Raw genomic sequence first — 27,505 nt, 5'->3', positions numbered from 1 at the left:
TTCACTTCAGCTTCAATTATCCCTGCTACCTAGCCCAATAAATAGTTGATCCACGTGATTATTTTTACACATCACAAGCTAACCCTCCACCGACCTAGGTGCTTCTCTTTTTAAAGGCCATCAGTAATACCACGATTTTTATTTACGATCTTTGCACTGATGCAAAGAGGTCTCCTAAAACGTAGGTCTGTTTTATCTGGCAGTAAAAGAGGTATAAGGCAGATTATATAACCTATAGGTTATTTGGGCAAAAGTTGGGAGGCTAGTTTCAATCTTCCAAGCTGTTTGGTGTATGTTATAGTGCTTTGAAGGAAATTGAAGGCACCTTCCCCCTGAAACATTCAGTTGTTAAGTTAGGGGTTTGGATCCAAGATGGCACATGGACCATGTGCATGAATATTAAATCCTTCACTGTTGATGCCTACTAGCAAAATCGCACCTGAAGTAACACGGGGCACAAATATATTGTATTTTAGTTAATGGAGATCCCGTAGGTCCCATCCTGAACATACAAAAATAAACCTAGAAAACACTATTCAAAGCCAGTGAATTGTGCCTCTGGCAGCACTTTCAAGCAACCCGTGTCCCAGCGTTTCTGCTTTTTTTAAAATTACCTTAGAAGCATCGCAGGCACTCTTCATAGCATAAAGTCGAAGTACCCTTAAGATGCATTTAAACTTTGATGGAGTTCAGGGATGTCCTAACTCTTTCACAGCATTTGCACCTTCTTGAATCGGACAATGTATTTTTCACCTTTAGTGTTAGCTCATTGATGGAGATGTGCAAACTATATCTTGTTACCCAATAAGACTACTATAGAGCAGTGTTTAACTTAACTAGACCACCAAATAAGTGTGCTAACAATGCAAATTAACCCACTCTACACTAAAAGAAGCACATTCACTACACCTGTTTAATCACATCTCCTACACATGAGCCACGAAGTAACCCCTAAATGTGTCATTCTGTAGGTTCTCTTCACTGGGATGCTGTTTGCAGCTCTAAGCATAGCGAGTAAGGGAAATTCTTATAGGAGGGTGTTGGACTGATTTGCATAACATTGGCCTCTGCCTCTCCCTGTAATGTAACCAAGACATAATGGGAATTGCTTCCTAATATAATGTTAGGGAGTTAGAAACATTGAACCTTCATACTATTTATAGCTCTCTTTGTTTAATAGGTTCCATATTCTTATCATTATTATTTGGGGAATTTTTGAGCAATGCACTGTCCTTTCCTAATGGAGTCTTTTGGCACTTTGAGATACAGCAAACGATGGTAGAAATGGGAGCATATTAACCACTATTAAAAAGCAAGACTTTTAAGGCCTACCTAAAATGCAAACAGGATGGTAGAGTCGATTTCAACAGAAAAAAAATCACAAGTGATGGCTGCCAGAACCTAAAAGGAGCATCTATCTCACATCTTGTATTTAAAACTGGGAACCATGATGTTTGGTTTAGAAGCCTACCCTAAATTACGGGAAGGAATGTGTTTTAAAACATTTTTGGTGAAGAGGGCTGGAGTTCTGTTAGAAATCTTGTACATGATGCCGGAGGTTTTAAAGATACATCTCTTTATAGACAGCCAATTTAAGTTGTGTAGCCACTGATTCAAATTATTTAGACCATAGATTGACTTGGTTTGGGAATTTTTGCATCTATTGCAGTTTATCCATTAGTTTAAGAGTGAACCCAAAGATACAGAGTTGGTACAGTCAAGGCACAACTGAACAAGAGTGTTGGTCGCTTGGATTTAATGAGAGAAACTACAGAAGGGAAATTTATGTATTAAGAGATTCATTGTATATAGGCCGGACTGGGTGACCTAGGAAATTTAAAGATCTGTAGTTGGGCCCATGTCTCACCAGAAGCGAGAATGCGTACTGAGGTAACAGGTTGGTGCAGTCAGTTAATTAGGTGGCCATTTGGTATTCTCCAAACTGTGAGAATTTCTGATTTAGTGGGATTGAGCATTAAAAATGTTTTACCCAGTCAGAGATAGAAGTACGAATGGTAGGAAAAGCTGTCATCAAAGTTGTTCTATCCTCTTTGAGATTGAGGAGGATCCGTGTGTCATTAGGGTAAAGGTATGTACTGCTTAGGTTGCTTTAGTAGTTTTTTCAACCAGAGGTTGGCCATACGTATTAAATAGTAAATGGGATAGGGGAAAAACCTTGTTGGACTCCCCACTTCAGTGAAGTAGCAGCCGAAAGCAAGGGGCCCAACTGAATTTGTTTTGCTGCATAGAGAAAAGACTCTAGCCAGAAATGCACTTGATTATTATTCCACATTCTGTGCAAGAATGGTGTGATCTATTGTGTGAAAGGCAGAGTAGAAATCCAGGAGTGGTATTAGATTACACCAGAGTCTCTACTTTCTTTCACCCTCCTTCCACCATTGGTTTGCTTTGCTCTGGGTTCATTTATTGGCCTGAAGCATGGTCAGTCTCATCTTGGATCAGCATACAGGAGTTTTTTTTGCCTCACCGTTTGCCTCCACTGGAATACATGAAGAACTGTATTGCATTTGAAATCATTCTACGAGTGACCGGGTAAAACTGGGGAGTGAGCACTGACAAAAGCATCTGGAAAGTGAGTACCGAGGATCAAAAAGGTTGCCTTCTTTTTTATAATATCCATTTTGCACATGATTTTGTCAGAACTTGCTTAGCTGTTCAAGCCTCTTGGCAATGCCACTTCTTGTTGTAATTTTGGGCAGGAGGCTAATTCACAAGATTGGTTCATATATAATGTAGACTCCTTGGATGGTGAGTAGATTATATAAAAGGATGTTTGCTAAAGTGATTGTATTGCCCTCACCACTTTCAAATCTCAGTAATTTGTACATAGCTATTTGCATAGTAATGTAAAACAACCTTGAAATACTTATCAATGATTTTGCATGTTGGTCATAAATAATTTGTTTAATGTATAGTGTACGGCCATACTTACAAATGTGTACAGGGACATTTTCATTGTATTATTGCTTGTGGCTTGGTATATGCTAGGTTAAGTGCAGTGCTCTGATGTGACTCATTAGGTTCCCGGTGTGTATGCGTTGTGATTTGTTTTTGTTGTGACAATTGGCTTTTGCTTTTAAGTGCTTAGGTTCCGTACGGTTCATGTGGTGTGTTTCTCCATAGATCAGACTTTACTTGCCAAGAGGAAAGAATATAATTGTTTATAAGCTTTCCCAGTTTACACTCTGGATCTGGAACAACATTTTCATCGACATCCTAACTGGACTACAGTCTTGGAACTAAAAACACATCTCTTCATAGAAAACTCTTCTCACCTGTTTGGTACCCACTCCTCTCTAACTTCTGAAAATATTCTTATGTTAGTCCTTGGACTTGCCCTTTTCTTCGTTGCTCTCCATCCACGCTCACTCTTTCACTCTCTTACTTGTGCACATGAAAAACTGTGCTACTTGCTGGGAGCGGGTCATAATGCATGTTTGTTCTATAAAATCCCTTTCCAAACTCCCTTCACACAAATTCTCAAATGTTTTAAAGCTGCAAAAGAACGATGATTGTCTAAATATACCTACTTGATGCCGTATTTTGTTTAAAACTTGTAAAGGAATGTAAAATGTGATTTCTCATATTTAAAAAAAAAAAAAAAAAAAAAAAACTCATTTATATTGTGTAATAATGGAATAGATACAGGCATGATGTGTGTGATAGTGTTGCTGAGCTAAGGGGCAAAATTACAATGTATTAGTGTCATGCTTGCATTCTCACTTCCATGCCACTTTTTATACACCCTTCTTTGTTTAAAAACCTCACACATTTTGAATCAATCTCATAAATCACATTTTTATTAATTAGAAATAATGCACGCATGGCATATATCAATATTAGCAACATTGAGTCTACATACCAGTTTTAGCAAACATGCTTACATAGTAACATTGGTCCGGTAGTAAGTTGCAACATCTTCACTTTAGGTGATTTGAAGGTGTTTTCTAGTGGTGGCAGTTTCATTGCCTTTGTTCCTTGTTCCCATATGTCTATGTGCTTACAACTGAATTAGTATTGAAATTATCACTCAGTTTTTGATTGGTTTCTGAGATAAATTGCAAGATATTTGACAGTTTTAATCACTTTAGTCTGTTGTTTACATTATGACCAAAGCATTCCTTACTGTTTATTTAGTGGCTTAGCCACACAGGACAATGACAAACGAGTATGGACTATCATCTTGGGAGACCAGGGTGAATGTATTATCTATACACATCATGAGACTGTATTCAAATATCAGTCTAATTTTCTTTATTTTCGCTTATATTATGTTGGACATTGATAACATTTCGAAAACAAAGTTGAAGGTGAGAGGGGACCGCTCTGTTGGTGCCAAATTTTATGGTGGCACTGATGGTTTTATCAACAAATTTGCCTTGAGAACTCAAATAGCAATTTCTTTGTATTGACAAGAGCAAAATTCATACTAAAGTTGTGCAGGACATCGAACAAGAACTTCCAGCATATTCATTCAGTCAATACATTTGAATTGTGCAACTGCTTTAAGAAGTCTGGGCTGGTGATCAGCAATAAAGAGTTGTGTATAAAGCATCACTTTCTTAAAGTTTTCAGTATTATATAGTATTAGAAGCAGTTTGGATATATTAAACAATTATACAACAGGTGGAATGGTCCTAATGTCAGATCTTTCTTGTGATTGAGCTAGTAGGGGCCTGACTTAGAGATTTTAGTCGGGGTCCTATTTCCTCACATTCCCTGAACACCTGTAACACAAGTCCATGCATTGACTCCTAAGAAATACTACTGATACCCAGCTGTTAACAAATTTGTTTCCTGGGGTGTAGCTAAATTGTGTGTTATTTATTTATTTTATTTTTTCCTGTGAACCGTCTTGAATTTCCTCTAGTATGATTGCTTCATCCAATTTTCTTGCTCTTTGTTTCATTTTGGAGATCATGCTCATGTCAAAACTGACCTTTTGTTGCCCATTGCAGCATGCCCAGATAGGTGCATACCAGATCAGCTAAATATCCCAGTATGAGTGATTGCTTCTATTATTGCAGAATTTCGCTCTTGTAGTAGTTATCATTTTTTAACTTGAGTATCTTGTTTGACATTTGCTTATACAGGAATGAACCTGTTTGATTTTCATTTTTGTGTTAGAAATGTAACCAGTCATAGCCACATTTTGAGGGTCAGAGACTAGAAACAAACCAACATTTAAGCAAGACGGCAAGCAGAAAACTGATCTCCATCCTTTGCTCTCCACAGAAGTTTTTACCATTTAAAAGAAATTCCTACTTTTATTTTCATCTCCAACTGAGAACTAATGTGAACCTACTGCTGTGATGAAGGATCAAGTGTGCATCACCAGTTTTAAAAGGCAATTGAAATTGCATGTGTGCCAAAATGGCACTGCCTTTTCGTTGCAACTACATGCTTTTCTGTGTTACCTTATTATCATGTACATTTTCCTGGTTGGAGTCAATAAAGTTTTCTAGCCTCTCAGACTGATGTAGTACAGTGGCTTGTATGCTCACAGGTCTAACTGGAAATATTATCAGTGTTTAACATAAAGGCTCAAGGGGCACTTTGTAACATCTAGAAGCACTATGTTGGATTTTGCGGCCGGTACTAGTGTTTTAAAAATAAATAAAAAAATGTATTCACTAATCCTTTACAGCTTGTCAGGAGGGACGTGGGTTGACAGACCCTGTACATATACTTCACAGTGTCCCGCATGGAATCAATTGTGACTCCCATAGTAGTCTACCTCTAAACAGAGCTACTGTTGGATCTGTTAGTGGAGTCAGATGTTCCTAAGCATCTGTTTGCTAACAGCATCTAAAGGTGTCATATGTTGAGACATGAACCCTGAAATACTGCGTGGTGGGGCATTGGTCAAGAAACACTTTAAAGACTGAGCATAATAGCAGTTGTTGGAATTTCTTCAATATAGTAGCAATAAACTCCTCATTGGCACATATACTGATGCCATCTTAGAGGTCAGCGGTCTAGTCGCTTGACACTCCTGATTTTGAGAACAGATTAAAACCGGCGTTGCTGCGGTCACGCAGCAGATGTGCCAAAGGTGCACCTAAGGCAAGCCTGTCTGCGCCAGACCGGGTCCAGGGGCCACCACCCATGCCCATTCCAGCACAAACAGGATATCTTATGATGCTGAGTTTCTCCACTATCTTAGACCAGTTCCATCAGGTAGCTGCGAGGAGCAGGGCAATTCTATGGAAGCCACTTTGCCCAGCATTGACTGCCAGAGACACTCTCAGCTGTTATTACAGACCACCCCTGCGCCACCGAAAGTCCCACATAGAACCTTTCTCCTGGTAAACTGTCTCTTGCCGCCCATAACCTAGACATCAATCTTCTTCTGAGCGCGCAGAGACCTACAACGCTGTTTTTAACAGAGACCTGGCTCCATGAGGGCTCGGCACTAGATGTGGCCCTAGCTTTGCCTAATGACTATTTAATAACTATGCTTGATAGAGTCCCTGGGAAAGGGGGGGAATTGCTATCATCTTTAGGGACACAGTTAAGGTCACCTCCTGTCCCCTTCAGCTACCAGACTGACAGCATGTCTTTTTCTATCTTCTTAAACTTTCACTACAGCTTCTCTGGGGCCCTAATATATTGTCCCTCGGGTCCATTGCAACGCTTTTTACAAGCATTCCCTGAGCAAGTTGCCGAACTAATCTGCAACAAGCCAAATTTTACTATCCTATGCGATTTTAACATCCATGCAGAAAATCAAGACAATGCTGCAGCCAAACGTTTTTTGTCCGATATGAGGGCCTTAGACCTTACACAATTGATCAGGGGCCCCACTCACAATAAAGGGCACACTATTGACCTTGTCTTCAGCAATATAGTTGATCTTACTGCCCTACCTCCCACCCCTTTAGCTTGGTCAGACCATTTTTTAATTTCTCTTAACCTCCCTATCTCAGGACTGGGGAATTCTCCCCATGTTACAACCCAACCCCATATGCTCTGGCACTCGCTAAAGGTTAATGAGTGGATTGGTGTCCTAGAGAATTCTAAACCTGCCCTAAATGGGACTATGGCTGGCTCCTTAAATATTTAATAATTGGGTCACTAATAGCCAGGACATCATGCTCCCTTATACGTCAAGACGAGGTGGTCATCGAAAAAAAAGCACCCCTTGGTTCTCCACCCATCTTCGACTACTAAAGAGGGACTGCAGACGGTTGGAAAGGAAATGGGAAAATCCTATGACACTCTACTTAAGAAAGATTATAGGAAGGCTATTAGACGGTTTCATGTGGAAATTAAAGCAGCACAAAGGGCCTACTATACGGCCAAAATAGAACAGAGCGCCAAGTCTCCTAAAGAAATGTTTCAGTTACTAAGAGAAATTGCCTTCCCATATCCTCAAATTGAAGGCATAGAAGCTTCTCATAAACATAGGAATGATCTAGGCTCATGTTTTTCAGAAAAAAAATTTCAGATATTTATTCAGCCTTCCCGATAGGCTCCAACAGCCCTCAAGACATTGGCAAGCAATGTTTCAAGGGCTCAGTGAGACTAGCACGGATTCCGCCTCTCTCCCCAGAAAAGGTTCTTTCATTATTGGGCACCCTTAAATCAGGATCTCCTTTGGATCCTGCACCTCCATCGATTTTTAGCACAAGGATCCTCAATAATGGTCCCCATTTTGACAGACCTGTTGAATCTGTCACTGGCTAATAGTTCTATCCCTCCACAGTGGAAACACGCTATTGTGAAACCCCTGCTTAAGAAACCCAACTTAGACCCATCTTTACTCAATAACTACAGACCCATTTTCATGTTGCCAGCTTTCGCTAAGATACTTGAAAAACATGTAAACCCTCATCTCTCCACCTTCCTGGAAGACCATAACTTTCTTCATCCCTCGCAGATGGGCTTTAGATCCTGGATCAAGGACTGGTTTAGGCAATTGTGCTTCTTGATCTCAGTGCCGCCTTCGACACTGAGGTCACAGTATCTTACTCCAGAGAATGGGGGAAATTGGAGTCACAGGGAATGCTTTAAGTTGGTTTACCGAGTTTTTAGATGCAAGATCTTTCCAGGTACTTGATCGCTCTTTCTATTCGAGTTGCTTCAATAGCTGTTGGGGAGTGCCACAGGGTTCCTCTCTTAGGCCCACGTTGTTCAATATTTATACGTTGCCACTGGTAAAGGTAGTGGAACAAAATCGCCTTTCCCATGTATCATATGCAGATGATACCCAGTTGGTGGTATCTCTCTCCACTTCACAGAATTCATTTGAATCATTGCTTGCCCCCTGTCTACGGGCAGTATCCAATTGGATGTCTGATTGTAAACTCAAGTTGAATGGAGACAGAACAAAGGTTATGTTCTTGGGGCATCACGCCCACCCAAATCTAACCCCTCCTGTTTTGCACTCACTAGGAGACCTCCCCTCTCCCAAGGGACACATTAAGAGTCTGTGTATGGCTTGACCCATGGCTGACCATGGACCATCAGGCGAAGAAAATATCTTCATTATGTTTTTGGCATATTCAGACTTCTTAGAAAGCTGATCAAAATACTTCCATTTATCGTGAAGAGACTTATCATACAGGCATTAACCATCTCTCACCTGGATTATGGGAATGCCTTATTTCTTGGGGCTCCAAATTATGTTAAAAAGAAATTGCAGGTGGTGCAGAACACTGCTGCCCGCCTTCTCTTCAATATACCCAGGCATGAATCGGCAAGTCAGCCCTCTCAGCCCTGCATTGGCTCCCATTGGAGCAACAGATAAAGTTCAAAGCATTAATTTGCATCCTTAGAACTCTGTATGTCAAAGGTCCTCCGTTCTTGCGAACCTTAGCCTCTTTCCATAAGCCTGTCAGACATCTCAGGTCATCATCATCAGCTTTAGTGGTAATTCAGTCAATAAAAAAGGCCAAATCAGGTGGAAGATCTATGTCCTACCTTTGCTCCAAACTGTGGAATTCCCTACCTCTATACCTATGTCAAACTTGCCACAAATTATCCTTCCGTTGGCTACTGAAAACATGGCTCTGTTAATGTTTGTCCCTAAGGCATTGTTTGTGGAAGATTTGTGTGTAGCACTGGAAGGACTTTGGGTAGCCATGCGCTCTATAAATTTTCATAACATAAAGATATACAGTTTAACAGACCCCTCTCACCCCCATGTGACACATGGCAACATTTGTGAGGGGAGGTTAATCTGTTCTTATTATGTTGCAGTCTTCCCTGTGTTGAGCGGTATTGTAGAAGGTGTAAAAGGGTAGCGGATGGGCACAGTGTGGTGCAATGTGGCAAATAACCAAAGGCCTTCTAATTGATGTCTTTAATGTGTGCTAGTCGGAGTATAAAAGTTGGTGGGAAAATCTGTCCCTATCATTGCCTCCTATCATTGTCTATTATTGAATCAGTAGTTTATGGACTTATACTGGCACCTCTGTCTTCCACAGCCCTTGAAGTATGATAAACGCCAGTAATGTTAAATGAGTAACAAAACAGTAGGTCAAGCAGTCAGGTGTTTCTGTAAACTACAAGCCTTTTTCTAGAACCCGTAGCAGCAACTATAGTGGAAGTCCGCTTGTGTACCTCTCCTAAGGCAATGCCTGGTTGTCCCCTTGTGCGTCTAGGTTATGGTAGCTGTGGTCAATGGAGTCTCATCCTGAAGATGGAAGGGACGATAGAGATAGCTCAAAGTGTAACTGCTTTACATTTGTGAGTCATGCAAGAGGTGATGTCAGGTCGGTCATATTTGAAAAATGAAAAAGCACCAGCTGTTCCTAAAACAAAAGTTGTCAGAGGCCACCAGCGTTTGTGATATCTATGCAGAAGTTCACACCAGGTCATTAGAAAACACTAAGATTTAGGAACAATGAAAGTAGGAGGCAGTGATCACTGCCCTCTCATATGGCCATTTACAAATGCAACATTATGAAATCTTTAGGGCCAGCTTTGTAAATTTCAGTGTGTATGCCCATTTCGGTTTCTTTCTCCAGCATATTGATGGTAATTGCTGCCCACTTATATAAGGAAGACTTAAAAACAGTACACATGAAATTGCTGAATTCAGTTGCAGCAATACAATTGTGTGTACCCTCTGCTGCCAGGCGTACTGTCATTCAATGTTCTGGGCAGTGATAATCTTGCCACTCGGGTGCGGATTTACTTTAAAGAAATTAATGACAAGAGGCATTTAGCAAAACAGGAAAAGTTGGTTTAGTTAAATGCAGTGGTCAGGAGAGTGCAGTACAAGGTTGAGGTCTGATGACTGTTTCTCGAAGTTAGAGTTCTGAGCGCCCTTGTGTAAAATTCTGGTAGGGCTATAAAACCATTCTATACCATCTTTGCAGAAAGAGATCCATGCCTAACCACGGAGTCGTACATCTGACCATTTGATAAAGTATGCATTTGGGTCTTGACCTTGCCTGGGCACATTGTGGGCCAGTAGGTAAAATATCCAGATATCTTGCATGGGGAGCGCGTGATCACTGTGTGTTATGTGTGTGTGTTGTGACTGGCTGAGTGTTCCTAGCTCTGTGCGACATCTAACTTTATGGTGTTTTGGGAACGCGCACCCCTTCGGCCAAATGTGTTTTATTGGGGCCAATATCCTATGACTATTGTGGTGTTGCTGCCTATCTGAGGGATCAATCTGGGGTTTCCCTGTGTGCACGTTTGTCTACTTGTCACCCCACCTGTGATCTGCCAATCAGTTGCTTCAGGCCTAGGTTGCAGGGCTTGCCTGACCACGTATTTCTGATTCTGGGTTGATGAGGTCACATTGAGTGGAATCGACAACCGTGGCGCAAGTTCTTTGTTATGCGCACACACATGTCATGGCATACATTCACATCATTTTTATCTCTGTCAACAGACTTTGTTTACACATTTTTGCAGCTGCTGCATGCATGCTAACCCAGCGTCGGAGGAAGTTTCTGCTGAGTATTAGTGGTAGTGGCACTCCTGGGTAGGCATGTGGAGAATTCGTATTTTCTTGATTAAGGAGCTTCTCTTTTTGATTATCTTGCAAATCGTATTGGACAAGAGATCAAATGTGGTCACTCCCACACTCCAATGGTATTGTTGGCATCAGGTTGCTCAGGTATTTCCAGTAAGGATTCTCTAAGCTTGATGCACATATACGGGCATGTCTGATCACATTCAAGGATATGATCTTGTTTGGATTTATACTTCAGTGTGATGCACTGACTGGGTGGTTGAGGCACAGTCTCTTCAGAATCGCAGATATTGGACTACAAGAATATTCCCCTGTATTAGGATAGATGGAAAGAGCTGAATGCCACAACTGAGTTTCAATATACAACTTTAGTGAGTGTAATATTAATGATCTCTAACTTCTGGATGATGATGTTTGTGGTTTGTGCATGCAAAATAATTTGTTTGTTTGTTTGTCACTCTTTATCACATAGTGTGCCCTTTTCATGTATTTCTAATTATTTCACTCACAAAATGACCAATTATTCATTGGTTGTGTTTCACATTATAGACAATTCTCTGAACACTTAATATCATATTTACATCCCAACTTTAAGGTTGCTTCAAGTTTCAGTTGTTGGATTGTAATGTTAGGAACTTATGGGTACAGTGGTGCTCGTTAATACATGAAGCACAAACAGGGATGGTTTATTTGTATTCAGGCTATTCAATTTATTTTTCTTTTAAAAGCACACTTACAAATATAACCTGTTTGCCTGTGATTGTTACCCTTTTTATTCTTCCTATGCTTCTCAATATTATAATATCACTGTTAACTTTCAGTTCATTGCTATTCATCTATTTCTTACTCTTTGGAATGATAACACAGAGACATTGCTATCTGGGTTTAAGGTGAATCACTCGTCTCCTTTTGAAATTGGGAAATATCCGGTGCAGCCAAAGCTGTTCAAACACATTGGCATGGCTATCCGCTGTGTCCAAGTGGTTTTTGATTCTGTTGCTTGTGAAGCTTAGAAAACTCTCTTCAACCACCAAAGCAGAGCACGACAAAGAGACATTTTGCATTTTTAGTTGGATTACATCGTAAATGAAAGTTGGTCAAATAAACTCTTTAATCATAGTTGACAACACTTAGTTTGTATGATGTGAATAGTTCTTGATAGCTCCAACCTTTGCTCCACAGTGCTGTATACCAGTTAAGGAGGGGGCAAAGTGGAGTATTGAGGGGTACAGTATTAAAGTTTTCATTCAAATTTTCAAATTTAAAGAGTGAATCTTCAGATTATGACAATTGAAACAAATGTTTAGTGTTGCCGCGCCCTTTGCAAAGGTTGACTGGTCAGCTTTCTTTAGCTTACTGCTGTCTCTGGGTGTTACACTGGTACTAATGAAGTGCAGCTAGTGCCCAGACACTGTTAAGTTTACAAATGAAAAATAATGAAGTAATACTATCACAAAATGTATCCCATAGTTTGCCTTTTCTTGACGCATAATTTACTCAACCCTGCCACATAAATTGGCCCTCCCCGCAGCATAATTACAGTAGCCCTGATGTAGAGCCATATTGCCATGCAGGTAGTCTTTTGACATTCTAAAGGTTTTAGCTGTGACCCATAGATTCTCTGTGAGGCTCCCCACATCTGTCCTCATCTTTCTCTTATAATGTCTGGCTAACTCCCCGATCTGCAGAAGAATCCATAGGTATCTCGGAAGCATACAACGTTCTCTCTCCAACTCTGCCCTGACCCACACACCACCAACAGAGGCCCAAGGGTTCATATGACAACAGTGTCTAGAAACCTTAGATGCCCTTACGTGTGCCTTAGTGAGCTTGTTATTACATAACAGAACTCTGTTCGCTGGCTCCTCTTCGGGCATGCTGTCATTTCCAGAGCCTCCTGTTTAATCCTGTTGCCAATCCTTCTCATTGGGCAAATCAGGAGATACGCCAGATAATACCATTCTAGATTTGGAGCCCCATCCCACCATTGTTTAATGATAGCATTGTTTTCTCTGTTGCTATCTTCTTTCATTTGCCAGCCGATATTAAGTCTGACATTTGACCATTCCGTTTCTTAAAGAAGGCTTGCTTTAAGATCATTGGAAGTACCTGAAACAAAGATAGCAACTTTGGTAATATTAACAATTTCATTATGGCCACCCTGCCAGACAGAGCAAGGTACCTCCAAAATGTATTAGAGGAACAGATCACTGTGAATGCCTTCCCTGTATTGCCCATTGCCAACTGTTCCTTTCCATGGTACATCCAGACACCTAAATATTTAAAAGTGTGAAGAGTCGATATCAGTGAGGTTTCTTGGTCAATAGGAGAGGAGGCATCCTCAGAAGCATGTATCAGAACAGATTGGATTTACCCCAATTCACTTACATCCCTGATAAATCTTCATATGCTGATAGTAGTCCCATTATCCCCGGTAAACTGCCCTTGAGTCACATAAATATAACAGTGTCTCACCAGCATATCGTGAGATTGTGTGGTTCATGCTTAAGAGCAAAACCCCATTTCTGCACTTTATTGTGGAGCATACAAAACAACAATCTACGCCTAGATAAAATACCAATGGCGACCGTGAGCATCCTTGTCACGTGTCTCTGGAGAAGATGCGCCAAGCCTTGGCTCTAGCAATAGGTTTTTATATCATGCTCACCATTTTAAATACCTTTCTCTGACTCGCAGTGAGTGTAAGACCCCAAATCGAAATTGCCATAATAAGATATCAAAGACCTTTTCAATATCTAATTGGGACACCATGGGCATTATTACTAATCTCTGGGTCCTGTTCACAATATAAAACAGTCACATCAGGTTTATGTGTTTCTCCCCAGGATGAAGCCATTGTGGTTTGGGTGAACTGAGTTAGTTGAGACAGTCTGTTCGCCGGTATCTTTCCAAACGTCTTCTCTGGGTTAAGCAGGGATAAGGTCTGTATGAACTCACATCAGATGGATCCTAACCGTGCTTGGGCAGCACCACTCTTGCTGCTACTCTTGTAGTCTCAGGGAGCATACCCTTTCTGTTTAATCACTAGCCATTGCTAATAATGTAGGGGATGGTTAGTGCTTATACGTATCATAAAGCTTCAGTGGCAAACCATTAGTTCCGGTATTTAGCCTTTCTCTAAATAATCTGTTGGCCTTAATTTCCTATAAGGATATTAATTCTTCCAGTGCTACTCGTTGTTTGGCATTCAGTGAATGCAGTGTAATGTTCTGCATGTAAAATATTGCACCCCCCTGCTGGCTTTCATCAGCTGGTGCAGAACATAGTGATTTGAAACATGACAAATGTTTAATTTAGTTCCTTTTGTGTGTCCCTGTGTCCGATCTAATTGTACATATTGGTTTCCAGTCTGCTGCGGTGCGTAGTAACCAAACCTATAGATGACCCACCTTGCCTTCCTCGGAGTATTGACAGGCAAAATATTCCTTATAATGAACCCCACATAGTCAGTACACTGGCATGGCTCACGTTTTCCTGGCTTCCCCTTTGTGCTTGTTGATACTGAAACCACATTATTTTCCAGATCCCTAATTTTAGCTTCCTCTTCTAGGAATTGCTGCTTATAGGTCTTCAAGCAGATGCCTCTAATTACCCTCTTGAATGCATCCCATTCAATGGCTGCATCGTTCACTGAGCCCTCATCTTCCTTAAAATAGTTGTCAATTTGGATAATGACTATACCTAATCAACTAATATAAAAATGACTACAAATATATGCCTCATGATTGAAGCCCTCATGGAGAGAAAACGCTGGCAGTTCTCAGCCCTACACCATCCTTATATTTTGGGTTCCTAGACAAACTAAAATGAAACCAAATCACAGGCTACATTTTTCCAATTAAGCTGATATGCATGACCTATGATCAAATGTCGTATCAGTGGACTGAGCAACTTAAAATCTCAGATTTTCATGTATGTAGAGAATACATAGTGGAGCATGGGAATGTGTGTGCACACAGGGGCTATGGTTAAACTGGAAGATTAGTTATGCCACACACATGAATGTATTAACAATCTGACTTACTCTAGGGGTAACAACTAACAAGATAAGTAATTCCTCATGATAGAGACTTGGGTCTTCATAAACTACTTTGGGGGCGGGGGCTGAAGAGGGGAGCGATATGTATTTGGTGCAGAGTTTTGAATTGTGAATTACAAGTGCAGTTTTACTCCTGTTATACTGGCATGGACTACTGCTTGAAAGCTAAAGCTAAACTTATACATTTAAAGATTAATTTCAGACATTAAAAACAATACTTGAAAATGTGCATAGATCTATTTACAGTTATCACTATAAACCCTGGTGTCATGTTAGACTTCATTCAGACACAATATTGCGTGTCACTTTTTCATGTAGCGCCACATTGCTATATGCTTTTAAGTCGAGGCATATTTTTCCTGGTACTCCTAAATAAATATTTATTTTATTATTGGTGAGTGGTACGCTTATTGACTAGTTGTATTTGTTCCCAGAAGTCCTGCAGGTGATTTGGGAGCCAAAAAGAAAAAAAAGAAACAGAAGCGGAAAAAAGAAAAAACAAATTCTGGGGGCGCAAAGTCCGATTCTGCATCTGACTCTCAGGATATAAAAATGGACCAGCCTTCCAAAGTAAGTGTCACCTTTTAATTGTGTCATTTATGATTTGAGGTGCAAGGCAGGTTGTTGAACTATGTACTCTTGATTGATTCCTGTTTATTCCAGTTTGTTCTAATTATGAATAGTATTACATGCAACAGGAAGCTGGTCAATTGATGTATATCACCAAATCTTGTGCTTAGGTGTGAACCATATGAAATCAGGGTAGGGTGCATATCTTGCTAGGGGTGTGGGAAATCGTGGGAAAACCTGAAAATCACAGCTTAATTTACATGCATGTCATACTGAACAATTTAGTCTTGTCATTTGAATTTGCTGTTTGTTTGCAGTGCGTTTTACTGGTGACACACGTACATATCCAAACAAAAGGAATAATACAAAAACGGAACTCCGTTGTAGGTGAAGCATTTTATTTAAGTGCCCAGTGAAGCGTTTTGTCTTGTCAAGTTATTTACAGATTTAACATTTGAGACTGGTGTGCCTTTTGCCAGCACGGCGGCGGCCTCAGCAACCCGCTACATATCGTCCACTCTTCCTCCTCCACCAGGTAAAAAGGATAACGCTGATTGGCCAACTGAAGGTTGGTGAAATATATAACAATTTTATTTTGGTACAACGGAATCCAACGTGTTCTCACTCAAAACAAAGAGTTGTTCTCGCACATGGCTTTTAAAGGAGAAACAGTGCACTCCTGATCACAAGATAAAAGGACATAGACAAAATACTGCATGTGTGTACCATTAAAACTATCTGCATCATATAGCATTTAGAAATCCCATCAGTTATGGCATATACAAAGATAATGGAAAAATAAACCCAATATTAGTGATTCATATTTTCCTTTCTCATATCATCCCTAATTGCACATCTAACCATGTAAATGAAGCATATATAGGGTCATCAAAAAATAATAAATGGATGTTCCCTCACACCACATTGAAGACCAAGTGGGCATACTATCATTCTCTCCCTGGGCTGGTTGAGTCTATAATCTCATGTGTCCTGTTGTATGATAGTATGTTCTCTTGCACTATTTTGAAGCCCTAGTGGGCATACCTTTTATTCACCATTTTAATTGTCTTTAGTGAATGAAAAGTTTTGTCATTACCTAGACACCCATCACAGTCCCTTTCAGAGAGTACGTATTCCTTCATATGTGAGCCACTATTTAATATCTTTAGTACCAGGAAATCTCTGATTTGTCACTTGCCTTCATAAGGGTGTACATATAATGGATGCATCCCAGACATGGTCCAAAAGAACCTTTAAATACATGCGCAGCTACCTGTCTGTAACCATGAAAAGAATATGTGCAGAAGAGTAAGGAAAAGGAGGCAAAAAAACTCAACACAATCTTTAAAACTAACTTTAATAAAAACACACAATTTTCAGGCAGTTACTTGGCTGGGGGTGGTAGAAGGTACCTAGAAATCATTAAGTTTAAGTGTACTATCAGCTCTTTGCTACTGGTCAACCCCCCCAAAAAAAAATCTCCAGACTGATAATATAGTCTGACTCAAGCCTCCTTAGTCACAAACACTGGTCACCCTCTCTTTGATCTGTACTAACCGTGTCTAAACCAAGAAATGTCATCTGGGTCTAGTTACCCATGTGCTTCTCTTTGAAATGATGTACCAGTGGATATTTGGGGTCGTTGTTGCGAATAGCCTTAGTATGCTCCAAAATGTGTTTCTTGACCTCAAAAATAGTACTCGCAATATACCTTTTTGGACATGGACATTCAATGCAGTAAAGCACTTGGTCCCTCTTGATGCCTTATCTGGAAGGGTTTATGTCAGAAGAGGACCAAATAAGTGGTCCTACTGTGACTGTACCCACAAGCCTTGCAGTGTGCACATGGGAAATAATATTTGGGTTTTCCCCAAACCAAGTTCTGTTTGCATCCGCAAATGGCTCCTGACTAGCATATCCTTCATGTTTCTGCCCCTATGGTACATGATACTTGGTCTGTCCCCTATGGAGTCTGTAATAGTCAATTCATTTTTCAAGATTTCTCAGTATTTATTTAATACATATTCTTCCTCCCTATTGTACATGGTGATCAACCACACTTTACTTTCTTCTCCTGTGTTAACCAGTTCTCCAGATGGTGCATTCAGTGGTTCTCAGTTACCATACAGTAACCTCTCCCTAGCAGCTGAAGCTATCCTGTCCTTCGCTGTCTGTAGTATTTTTCTTTTTGGGTAGCCCCTCATCCTAAATCTGGAGATCATCTTGTCTTGTGCTTCCTTGAATTTGGTCTCTGTGGTACAGTTCCTCTCTAGTCTGACTAGTTCCCCATATGGGATAGTCTACGGGACCTGCAAGCACCTGGATACCCTATCGGGTGATTAGCTGCGCTTTGTAAATTCTAATTGATTGATTGACTTCATGTGGCCTGGATGATTGCTTCAAGTGTGTAATATGTTGTTCCCTGCTGTCTGTTCTCTAAATAACAATGTTTCTAATTTGGAGTCAGATACTTCCACAAGCCTATCAAGCAAAACAATCTTTTTGTCACTTGCTGGTATTGTGAACTTTAGATTCTTTTTTTTTTTTTTCATTCAAACATTTGCGAAAATCCACAACCTCCTTCATAGCTCCACCCCATATCAGAAAAACAGTGTCAATATAATGAAGCCATAGTATTACCTTGTTTTAGTTGTTCCTCCAACCCTGAATCCATGGACACCCTTTCCTCACCAGCCCATAGCCAAATTGGCATCACTGGAAGTGAAACAAGTGCCCATAGATGTCCGCTGAATCTGTTTACACCGGGCTTTATTAAGCCAAAAGATATTTTCATTGAGACAGAATTAATTTGTTTCAAGAATCATTCTGTTGTGTTCTGATGCTATTATGGGTCTGGGCCAGAGAAAATATTCATTTGCAGCCAGTCAGTCTTCATGCCTAATGCTAGTATGTAGCGACTTTAAATCCATAGTCACTAGAACGTATGAAGGCTCCCGGGGAATATGGTTAATCTTTTTCAAAAACTCAGTACTATGCTTGGTTTAAGAGGGTAATGTCTCCACAAAAGTGAAGAGGAAATAATCAATGTAGATTAAAGTTCTTTCAAGGAGACTATACTTGGCTGAAATGATCGGTCTCCTAGGTGGTGTGTTCTTGTTCTTATGTACTTTTGGAAGTAGCCAAAAAGTTAGGATCACTGGCCCTTCTTTCTTCAGGAACTGAAATACTTCCCACTCGAGGATTCCTTCATTCTTCCGGGTGGTTAGTTTCTCATAGTATCTCGTAGTCAGCTGTTTGATAACTCCTGTGAACCACCTTATAACAGTTCACATTAGTTAGCTGGCAGAGTGCTTCCTCTAAGTACATGTTCTTTTCCCACCTCCTTTATCAGAACGTTTGATTACACAGTCCAGTCTTCCAACCAGGGTCTGAAGAACTTGCATTTGTGACCAGGTAAGATTCCACTGTGTTCTTTGTTTCTTATACATTTGACTTCTCAGATTTTTTAACTCTTATTGTTACTTACTGGAAAGCATTAATAGCTTCATAAGGTAAGGTTGGGACCGTTCTTGATTTTGGTTTAAACTCTGTATCACTGCTTTAATTTGTTTTCAGGCCCATCTCATTGATTTGATCACCCCTTTGAATGGCTCTAGTCTCCTCCCGTGCTCAATCATTCTCCAAGTCAAAAAGCATCACATAACCCTTATGCGTCACCCACTGTCCGTGGTGTATCAATTTCTGCAGAGGCTTTCCCTTCAGTTGTACTTTTTCTTGTCTTGGAGGTTACATGAACTTTCATCAGTTTCAGTTTATGGGTAAATCTGAAGAGCTCTTTTCTGGTTTGTACGTAATCAAATTTGTTTTGTCGGGCAGACCAAGAGACCTAAGCTAAGGGTCTCTCTCTCCTATGTGAGATCCCTGTTAGTCAAATTTATGATGGTGTCATTCCGCTGGGAACTTGGCTCTGCCCCTTCCTCTGTTGGGCCTGCTGCCTCTCCCCTCCCCCCTCTCCTTTCTCCTTCTCCATCTCTTTGTCTTGTTTGTCTAGGTTCTGCCAATAGTACCTGCTGCAGCACCCTGTACTCGTTTAAATAAATTCTCTCCACATTCATTTTTTCCTTGGTATTAGCTGGTTCGTTCATCAATCATGTATCTTCCTCTGCCTTCCTTGTATATAGATTTCTTCACATAACGAGTAAAATCAATATCCTATTGATCCAGCATAGCTGTATATTGGTATCACTCTTTCCACTGCCCCACCCCCACACCCCTAGTTGTTGCATTAACGTTGTCCTACTTCAATACATCGGGCGACTCACACATGATTTTATCTCAAGGGATCTTGTTTTTTGTTCCAGATCAATAATTCTATTCACTGTTTTGTGGTCCTTAATAGTGTGAGTGCCAAGTGGTAGAACAGCTGAAGTGTCAGAGTCATCCGACTCAGCAACACTTCAGCTCTTGACCACAAGGTAGTTATCACACCCCTAAGCACTTTCCTCGTTACACCAACCATGCACTGGATAAACAACCCAGAGTCTCACCAATTGACGGTTCAAGCAGCAAGTGCCTCTTTTCAGATTGCTTTTGTTCTGTAATTAGAAAGACTCACCCTTTTCAAATATGTTGAGCCTCACAATGTGGTTGCTTTTATGATCTAGACACTTTTTTGCCAAATCAGTTCATAAACAGACAAATACTTGTGAGTCTAGGACTGTGGTGTGTTGTTCTGTCCGTTTACACTGCATAAGATAGCTGCTATCCCAAAACTGGCACTGTATTGCACAGACAGTTCATGAAAGAAGCATATGAATAATTGAATGTACCAAGTAACCACATGCAAACATTCCCAGTGTTCCCTTTCACCAGTGCCTCGTTCTCACTAATTGCTCCAGTGACCGATATATTTTTGATAGTTTTCAGTGTCATGCACTTTTAAACTTCTTGCACACAGTCACGTAAATCTTGATGTACATCGATATGCCCAGGGGGAAGGACCCAATTCCTTGTTTATTCCTTTTTCGAGATACTTAAATATCTCCTCAATCTGTAGTGGCTTTCCCAGCATTTCTGATGTTGGGAAACTTGTCAGTCTCCCATCCCGCTAGATGAACACAGAAAAACAGGAAAGGAGTGCCGTAATCCGGTTAGAATTGTAGGTCTTGCTAATCTTTCAAGTCTTTCACATGCTCACACTCGCAGGAACACTTCGCTTCTTTTTTCTAGCCAGGCACAGATTGAAACAAATTCCCCAATGTCCTGTTTCTCAAGCAAAGGAGTTATTAAAAATCCACTGGACTTCGAAGGAGGGTAGGCTTCCTGACTAACTTCATCTTGAACACCTCTGTTTCCAAAGGCTGCCTTTCCCAGCGCAGTGACCTCAGTGTGGTGGTGGGGGGGGGGGGGGGGGAAGGCAACCCGCTACAAATCAACCACTCTTCCTCTCCCACCACGAAAAAGGATAGTGCTGATGGCCTACTGAAGGTTATAACTATTTTATTTTGGTTGAACGGAATCCAACACGTTTCTGCTCAAAACAAAGATCCTTGTTCACAGGCGGGCATGGTCTCCTAGCATATGACTTTTAAAGGAGAAAAGTGCACTTGTGCTCACAAGGTAAAACAACATTTTGCATGTGTACCAATAAAGCCATCTGTATAATTTAGCATTTAGAAATCCATTTATTAGGGCATATACAAAGCTAATGGAAAAATAAACCTAATATTACTGATAAATATTTTCCTTTCTCATATCATTCCTAATTGCACAAAGACATAACCATGTAAACCCATAGGGTCATCAATAAAATATAACACATCACATTGAAGCCCCAGTGGTCTATCGATGGATTCCTGGACCCCAACTACCCTAGTGTCACTCTCCATTTTGCCAATAGAAGAGCAAGCTGTTCAATCTTGTAGGGGAAACTTACACTCTCTGGTTCGAGCCACTACTCCAAAGAGACCTGCCATCTGTGACAGAGTGATCGCCATTCCAATGGCCTCCTCAAAAGCACTGGACCTAGGCACACCGTCAGGCTAAGTGTAGAAAGGTAGAACCTTGCTCCCCACATTGTATACGACAAGTTCCACTGGAGGAATCCATTCTTTTAGGTTTGTAAGGGGTCACATAGGTACCGTGCACAAATTGGAAATGTAGCAACGTAAACCTGTATTGTATAGCCATTTTTGTGATGTCTTTAGATACGTTATTTTAGCAACTAGGCCTGTCGCTTGTGCCCTTTAGCCTAGACATATTTTATTCTGCTTCATTTTTATTATTTCAGCATCAGAGACATTTGTTGTGCTGTTTTATTTTCTTTATCTAGTTGTTCTTTCGCCTAGGAAAGCATTGCATTTTTTAGCAAGACATTCTTTTCACTTTGTGCTTTCTTCAATGCTGCAGCGGTTGCCGACAAAGTGGTACACTGCGTCTCCAATGTTTCCCAAAACACACACTTTCTTACGTGGGGACATTTTCTCAGAATAATAGCTGTTTTATTATAAAAACACTTCTCTGTCCCATGCACATTAGAGGGAGATTCCAGCCAGATGACCACAACCGCATGTTGATTGACTTTGCTACAACTGCTTGCTGAGACTACCGGTTCCCTGGCCTTCATGGGGATGGTGTCTTTATAGACGACAGGCTTCCTTGCTCAGGAATGGGGGATGATGTCCTCCCTGGGGGGAATCCTGGAGGGCAGATTAGTGCTTATCATGGTGTGCTCTAACATAGCTTAGGTAGGAACCGCATATATTACGCATAAGTGACAATACGGTGGGACTTTTCCTGTGTTTCACTTTCCTTGTCACCATTTTGCTTCTATTATGTTTCATCATTCTAATTATTGCAATCCATTCCATTTCATCGAAGATGCAGATGATTAAATAAATCTTATTGAACCATATTCTCTCTGTTTCTTTGCATGTGTGAGATTAATGTAACTGAGAGAAAAGGATGAGAGCTGATCCACCATGATTTCCCTGAGAAGTCATTAAGTCGTGCGCCTGGTTGCCACAAATCATCCCTGCTCTTGGGCAGGGATGAGTGAGGCGCTGCTAGTTGGCCGTAAACGGATTAGACCGGCAGTTGTCACATTATGGTGGATTGGACTTAGTTCCCCACAATTCAGATGATACTGCTGGCCAAAACCAGAAGCCTCGTAAGAATGAGAGCCCAAGAGACAGTGCACACCAGCTCTATGGCATGCATCCAGTCAGTATCGATCCCTCCAGCTCCCAAGCGTGGTGCGCAACACAGGGCTTTTTCTCTACATCCCCCCTGAGTGACTTTTGAAACCGAGTGATCAGATGCCGCCTCTCTTCCCATCGAAGAATCCAATGACTTCCAGTGGAGCCCGCCCAAAGGAAAAATTAGCGAATTCTGGATGTTAACCCGGAGACCGTAGGCGTTTCCAAAGGACGCTATCAATTACATCAACAAAGGTGTGGACTCACCAGGAGTCCTAAGATAGACTAACACATTGTCACTGTATAAAGAGACAATATGAGTAGTATCCCCCACCCTAATTCTCCAGCTATCAATTTCACGTGAAACAGCAGAGCAAGGGACTCAAAATGCCAATGCGATAGGAGACATCTGTCTGGTCCCTCTGCCTACTGACCAGGCTTCAGACGGAGGGAGCAGTATACTAGGGCATCACCCATGCACAGAAGTTGAGTCCAAACCCCATGCTCTTCAGTGCTCCCATCAAATAACTCCATTCAACAGTATCACTCTTTTCTAGGTCTAAATAAACAAGTGCCATCTCATTCGTAGTTTCTGCAGTTTTGTGTAATACGTGACCTAATCTGCACAGGTTAAAAGTTGTGTTCCGTGCCGGCATAAAGCTGCATTGATCTTCATGAACTAGATCTTGTATAACACTGCTCAATCTAGTAGCTTGGATCTTGCATAGTATCTTGATCAGTGTTGAGCATTGTGAGTAGCCTATACGAAGAGGGATCTGCCAGGTCCCCCAGGCTTGAGCATATGCAGACAATCTCCTGGCGCATAGTCTCCGGAAATACACCCGTCTGTCGAGCCTTAAGAAAAACCTCCAATCGCTTCTCCCTAAGAACAGCAGAGTATGACAGATAAAACACATCAGGGTGGCCAGCCCCCCTGGAGCTTTGGATCTATTAAGAGCCTTTAAAGCATCCCCCATTTCTCCCAGAGTTATATCCTCTTCCAGCTCCTGCGCGCTATCAGGCCATAACTGACGTAACCCCCTTTCCGTAAGAAGACATCTAATGCCCTCTCCAGGCATACCGGACCAACCCAATATGCAGCTCGGAGGTGATCCACTAAGAGAGACAAGATGCCCTGCCAGTTGGTGACTATCGCACAGCAGCGTTCCGAAGGTGCAGGAGAGAGGGCGACTCCACCTCCTGTCAGAGTAGTTAGGCCAACAACCGGCCCAATTTGTCTCCTTCCCTGTGTAATTGCTGATGATATGTCTTGAGTCACCTTGCCAAGTGACTCCCAGCTTCTGCAAATCTCTCTATGTATTCTCAAATGTTCCTGTTGTGTCTCAGACGAACATGTCTCCATTCTCTGCATGGCAGGCAAGAACCCTTCTAACACATTGAGCTCTGCCTCCAGCTGTCTACATGCTCCACAAACTATACTAATGCATTTACCTCTGATAGCCTTCAACGCCTCCCACTTAACAGCCCTAGTATTCATGGTACTCAAATTCAGCTCCCAATATTCACTGAAGGAGGTAGCCAAAACTTCAAGAAAGTCCTCGTTGGCCAGAAGGTCTGGAGAAATATGCCAAGATCTGAATCCACCCCCACCCCCTCCCCCCAGTGCAATGTAAGGAGTACAGGAGTGTGACGACTGTATGTGTTGTGTGTTTTAGGGTGGCAGGTATACTCTCTGCCCTCCGGGTGTAGGATTCTCCACCCATCCATGAGCCCCAGATTATGCATGACTATAGTAAGGGAAGCTGCCATAAGGGGCTTAGTCCCCCGTCTAGGTGGCTGTTGATCACTTCCCCCATCAATTACAAATTTAATTCACCTGCCCACATGATGGGGGACCCCACACCAGTCTCCAGCAAATCCAGCATGTTATCAGAGAAGGAAAGATCATCCGTATTTGGGGCGTACATATTTACAATCGTTAGAGGCTCTCCATCCATTGTGCCTTTAAGGTGAAGGTAACCCCCTTCCACATCAGCTTTACTTTAAGTGTGTCGGAAGGGAACCCCTGATGCCACCCAGATGGCCACCCCCTGGCATTGGATGAGTATGAAGCAGAGAAAAGCCCCACCCCCTTTCTTTCTCCATTTTCTGGGATTACTCCCCCATATACCAAGTGTGGTTACTGCAGTCAGGCAATTTGCACTTTGTGCAGCCTTAGGAAGGAGTGGACTCTCTCGCGGGTGGTGTATTTCTTAAGCCCCCTGACATTCCATGTAACAATATTTAAATGTTCAGCTGTATGTCATGAAATTTTCGAGCCCATAAAAGCGAGTTCCACCCTTGTCCTCCAGCCATGTAGCCTGCCATACAGACACCCTGTAATCTGAGCCTTTATACCCAACAGAAGGAGTATGTAACTTCAGGACAATGTCAGTTTCCCCCCTCCCCGGGTAAGTGGTAGAACAAAAAGAAAAGGTGCTCTGCAGGTCCATCACTACCTCTGCTGCCAGGACCCACAGCCTAATCCCCACAACTGCCAAAAAAACAATACCTACCACTATCTTTGAGAGGCAACTCTGAGACCCCAACAGAACACATTATAGTGCCATATCAAAAGACATAATTGAAAGTACATAGAGCCCTCCCATCCCATAGCGCACCAAGAAGTAAAAGCATAAATCCAAATGGGAAACCTTATCCTGCATAATATTCATCCCTGCGCCCCCCCCCCCCAAACTGACACCCAGAGTGTAATCCAAGTACATACAGAATACAGTTTCTTTGCATGCAACCAAGTCGCTCATCACGAAGGCACTCTTATGCATTTGATCATTGCCATCCAGTTCCAACTCCTGGTGTGAGGGATCCAGTGACTTGGTGCCATGCCCCCGGATGACTACTCTTGTCAGGCCACCTGCAGGAGAGGATTGGCCCTCCCCCAGCAACCCTTATTGCCATTTCCTTGGGTTGTCTCTAGCTGGGACTACGAGCCCCACTCGAGTCCTAAGCACCAGCTCTCCAGGGACTAGTCTTGTCTTTAGGCACTTTGTCCCATACCTCCAACCACCACCACAGATCCTCCAGGGTGCTGACAAAACGTGATCCACCCCCTGCCAGCACCCGCAGCCTGGCTGGCTATAGGAGCATATAGCGGAGACCCATGGATTGCAACTTGGCTTTGACCTTTCAAGCCCCACTGAATCTTGTTGTGTAGTCAGGAAAAATTGAAATTCTTAGATTTTCAAACTGGGCATGAACAGTTTCTCTGGCTGCACGCAAGATACAACCCCTGTCCTTCTAGTTCAATATGCATTCTGTTATGACCTGCAGAGGTACATCTGGCCTCTGGGTGCCATCAGTGCCTGATGTGCCATTTCAGTTGCAAACAGGGGGAACAATGCGGTCGGCTTCAGGGTGTTGCAGATCCAATGCTTACAGTAGTCTGTGGAGGCCCCCTCAGCCAGTTCTGGGAACCCCAAAGGTCTCACATTATTGTGATTAGACCACCACTTGCGCCTCCAGGACCCCAGTTTTTGATGTGACCATAGCCACCTGTTTCTTGAGAGGCCACCTCAGCTTGAAGTTCCGCAATGGATCAATCAGCCACTCGCATTATAGCAAAGACTTTGTAGAGAACAGTGCAGAGGAAGGTTACCTCTATCACCACCGTTTGGATTTGTCCTTCCAAGGCTTCCATGGAGCCCTGAAGGGCTGCAAGCAGTTCCTCACAGGTAGGTTCTCCAGGAGCCGATTTGGTCTCCCCATCACCTTTGAAACTAGCCAGTCGCACTGGGCGTTGTGAGGAAGTCCACCAGAGTTGTGAAATGCTCCATAGTATTCTCCTGGGAGGGCCTATGTCTTATGTTTGCCCATTACAGAGGTCAAGGGTTAGGAGGCCCACACCACTCCAACCCATAGTCACCAGCCAGCGCAGAGACATCAGGGGCAAGTGGCCACCACGCAATCACTCTCAGGGAGTGGGTTACAAGGGACACATCCCTAGATGAGCAAGGAATTGGGCTACGCTCAGTTCGAGACCAGCCATCCAGAACCTCTTGGACACATGCAAGGGCTGTCTGTGGTAGTGAGTATGCCCAGGGAGTCACTTTCCTGAAGTAAAGGGCCAGTTGTGGCCATATAATGAGTCAACCATGTCTGGATCCTCCACGTCAGGAAGAATGGAGGCCCCCCCGTCTGTGTGTCGTCCCTTGTGGCCCAACATCCGTAGGCAGACCGGTGCAGGGACCTCTAAAGCTGCCCAGGGCAAACAAAGTGGTGCACTTCCCTCTTAGTGACTGGCTGAACAGAGAGCCCGGCCCCACCCGTGTGATCCTCCGTGCCTCTGATGGGACCGATCACACCCCCAGGGTCATATCTGCCCTTACTTCAAAGGGCACTCCTGAGCTCGCCATCCCAGCTGAGTGCAGCTACATGATATCACCCTTCATGCTGCGTACTGTGTGGGGCTGCCTGATGCTTTCCTCTAGGCAGCCAATGCCGGCAATGATGATTTTCAGCCTCTGCTCCCCAGGCTAATTCAGACTGCCCGAGAGGGAGCCCCCCACCCCCTCCCCAAGGCACTGCGTCTCCTCCGATGGCCTTGCAGCCCCAAGCTGATGCAAAACCGGGCCACTGCGACTGCCGGGCCCCTCCACACTTCCAGCCAGGGACTCGAAGCCCTGGTACAGGGGGCTCTCAGGGGTGCAGCATACTGCAGAGTCACCCCATGCAGCAGATACAGCAGGATTCTGCAGGATGGAACGGGGGATCGACAGGAGTCTCTTAGGAGTGCATCTTGCC

The 27,505-nt window shown here is 42.4% G+C and overlaps 1 protein-coding gene across 1 annotated transcript in view; it reads left to right on the top strand.

Annotated features, from left to right (window-relative positions):
• The window catches only part of NMT2 (N-myristoyltransferase 2), a 260,791-nt gene that overhangs the window by 13,615 nt on the left and 219,671 nt on the right, over positions 1-27,505 (top strand). The window contains exon 2 of the mRNA XM_069211591.1: positions 15,452-15,587. Coding sequence (XP_069067692.1) covers positions 15,452-15,587 — 136 coding nt within the window. The remainder of the gene's footprint in view (positions 1-15,451; positions 15,588-27,505) is intronic.

This window comes from Pleurodeles waltl, chromosome 10, assembly GCF_031143425.1.
Source record: "Pleurodeles waltl isolate 20211129_DDA chromosome 10, aPleWal1.hap1.20221129, whole genome shotgun sequence".
NCBI classification, from domain to species: domain Eukaryota; kingdom Metazoa; phylum Chordata; class Amphibia; order Caudata; family Salamandridae; genus Pleurodeles; species Pleurodeles waltl.
This window is presented reverse-complemented; position numbering and strand designations above follow the sequence as displayed.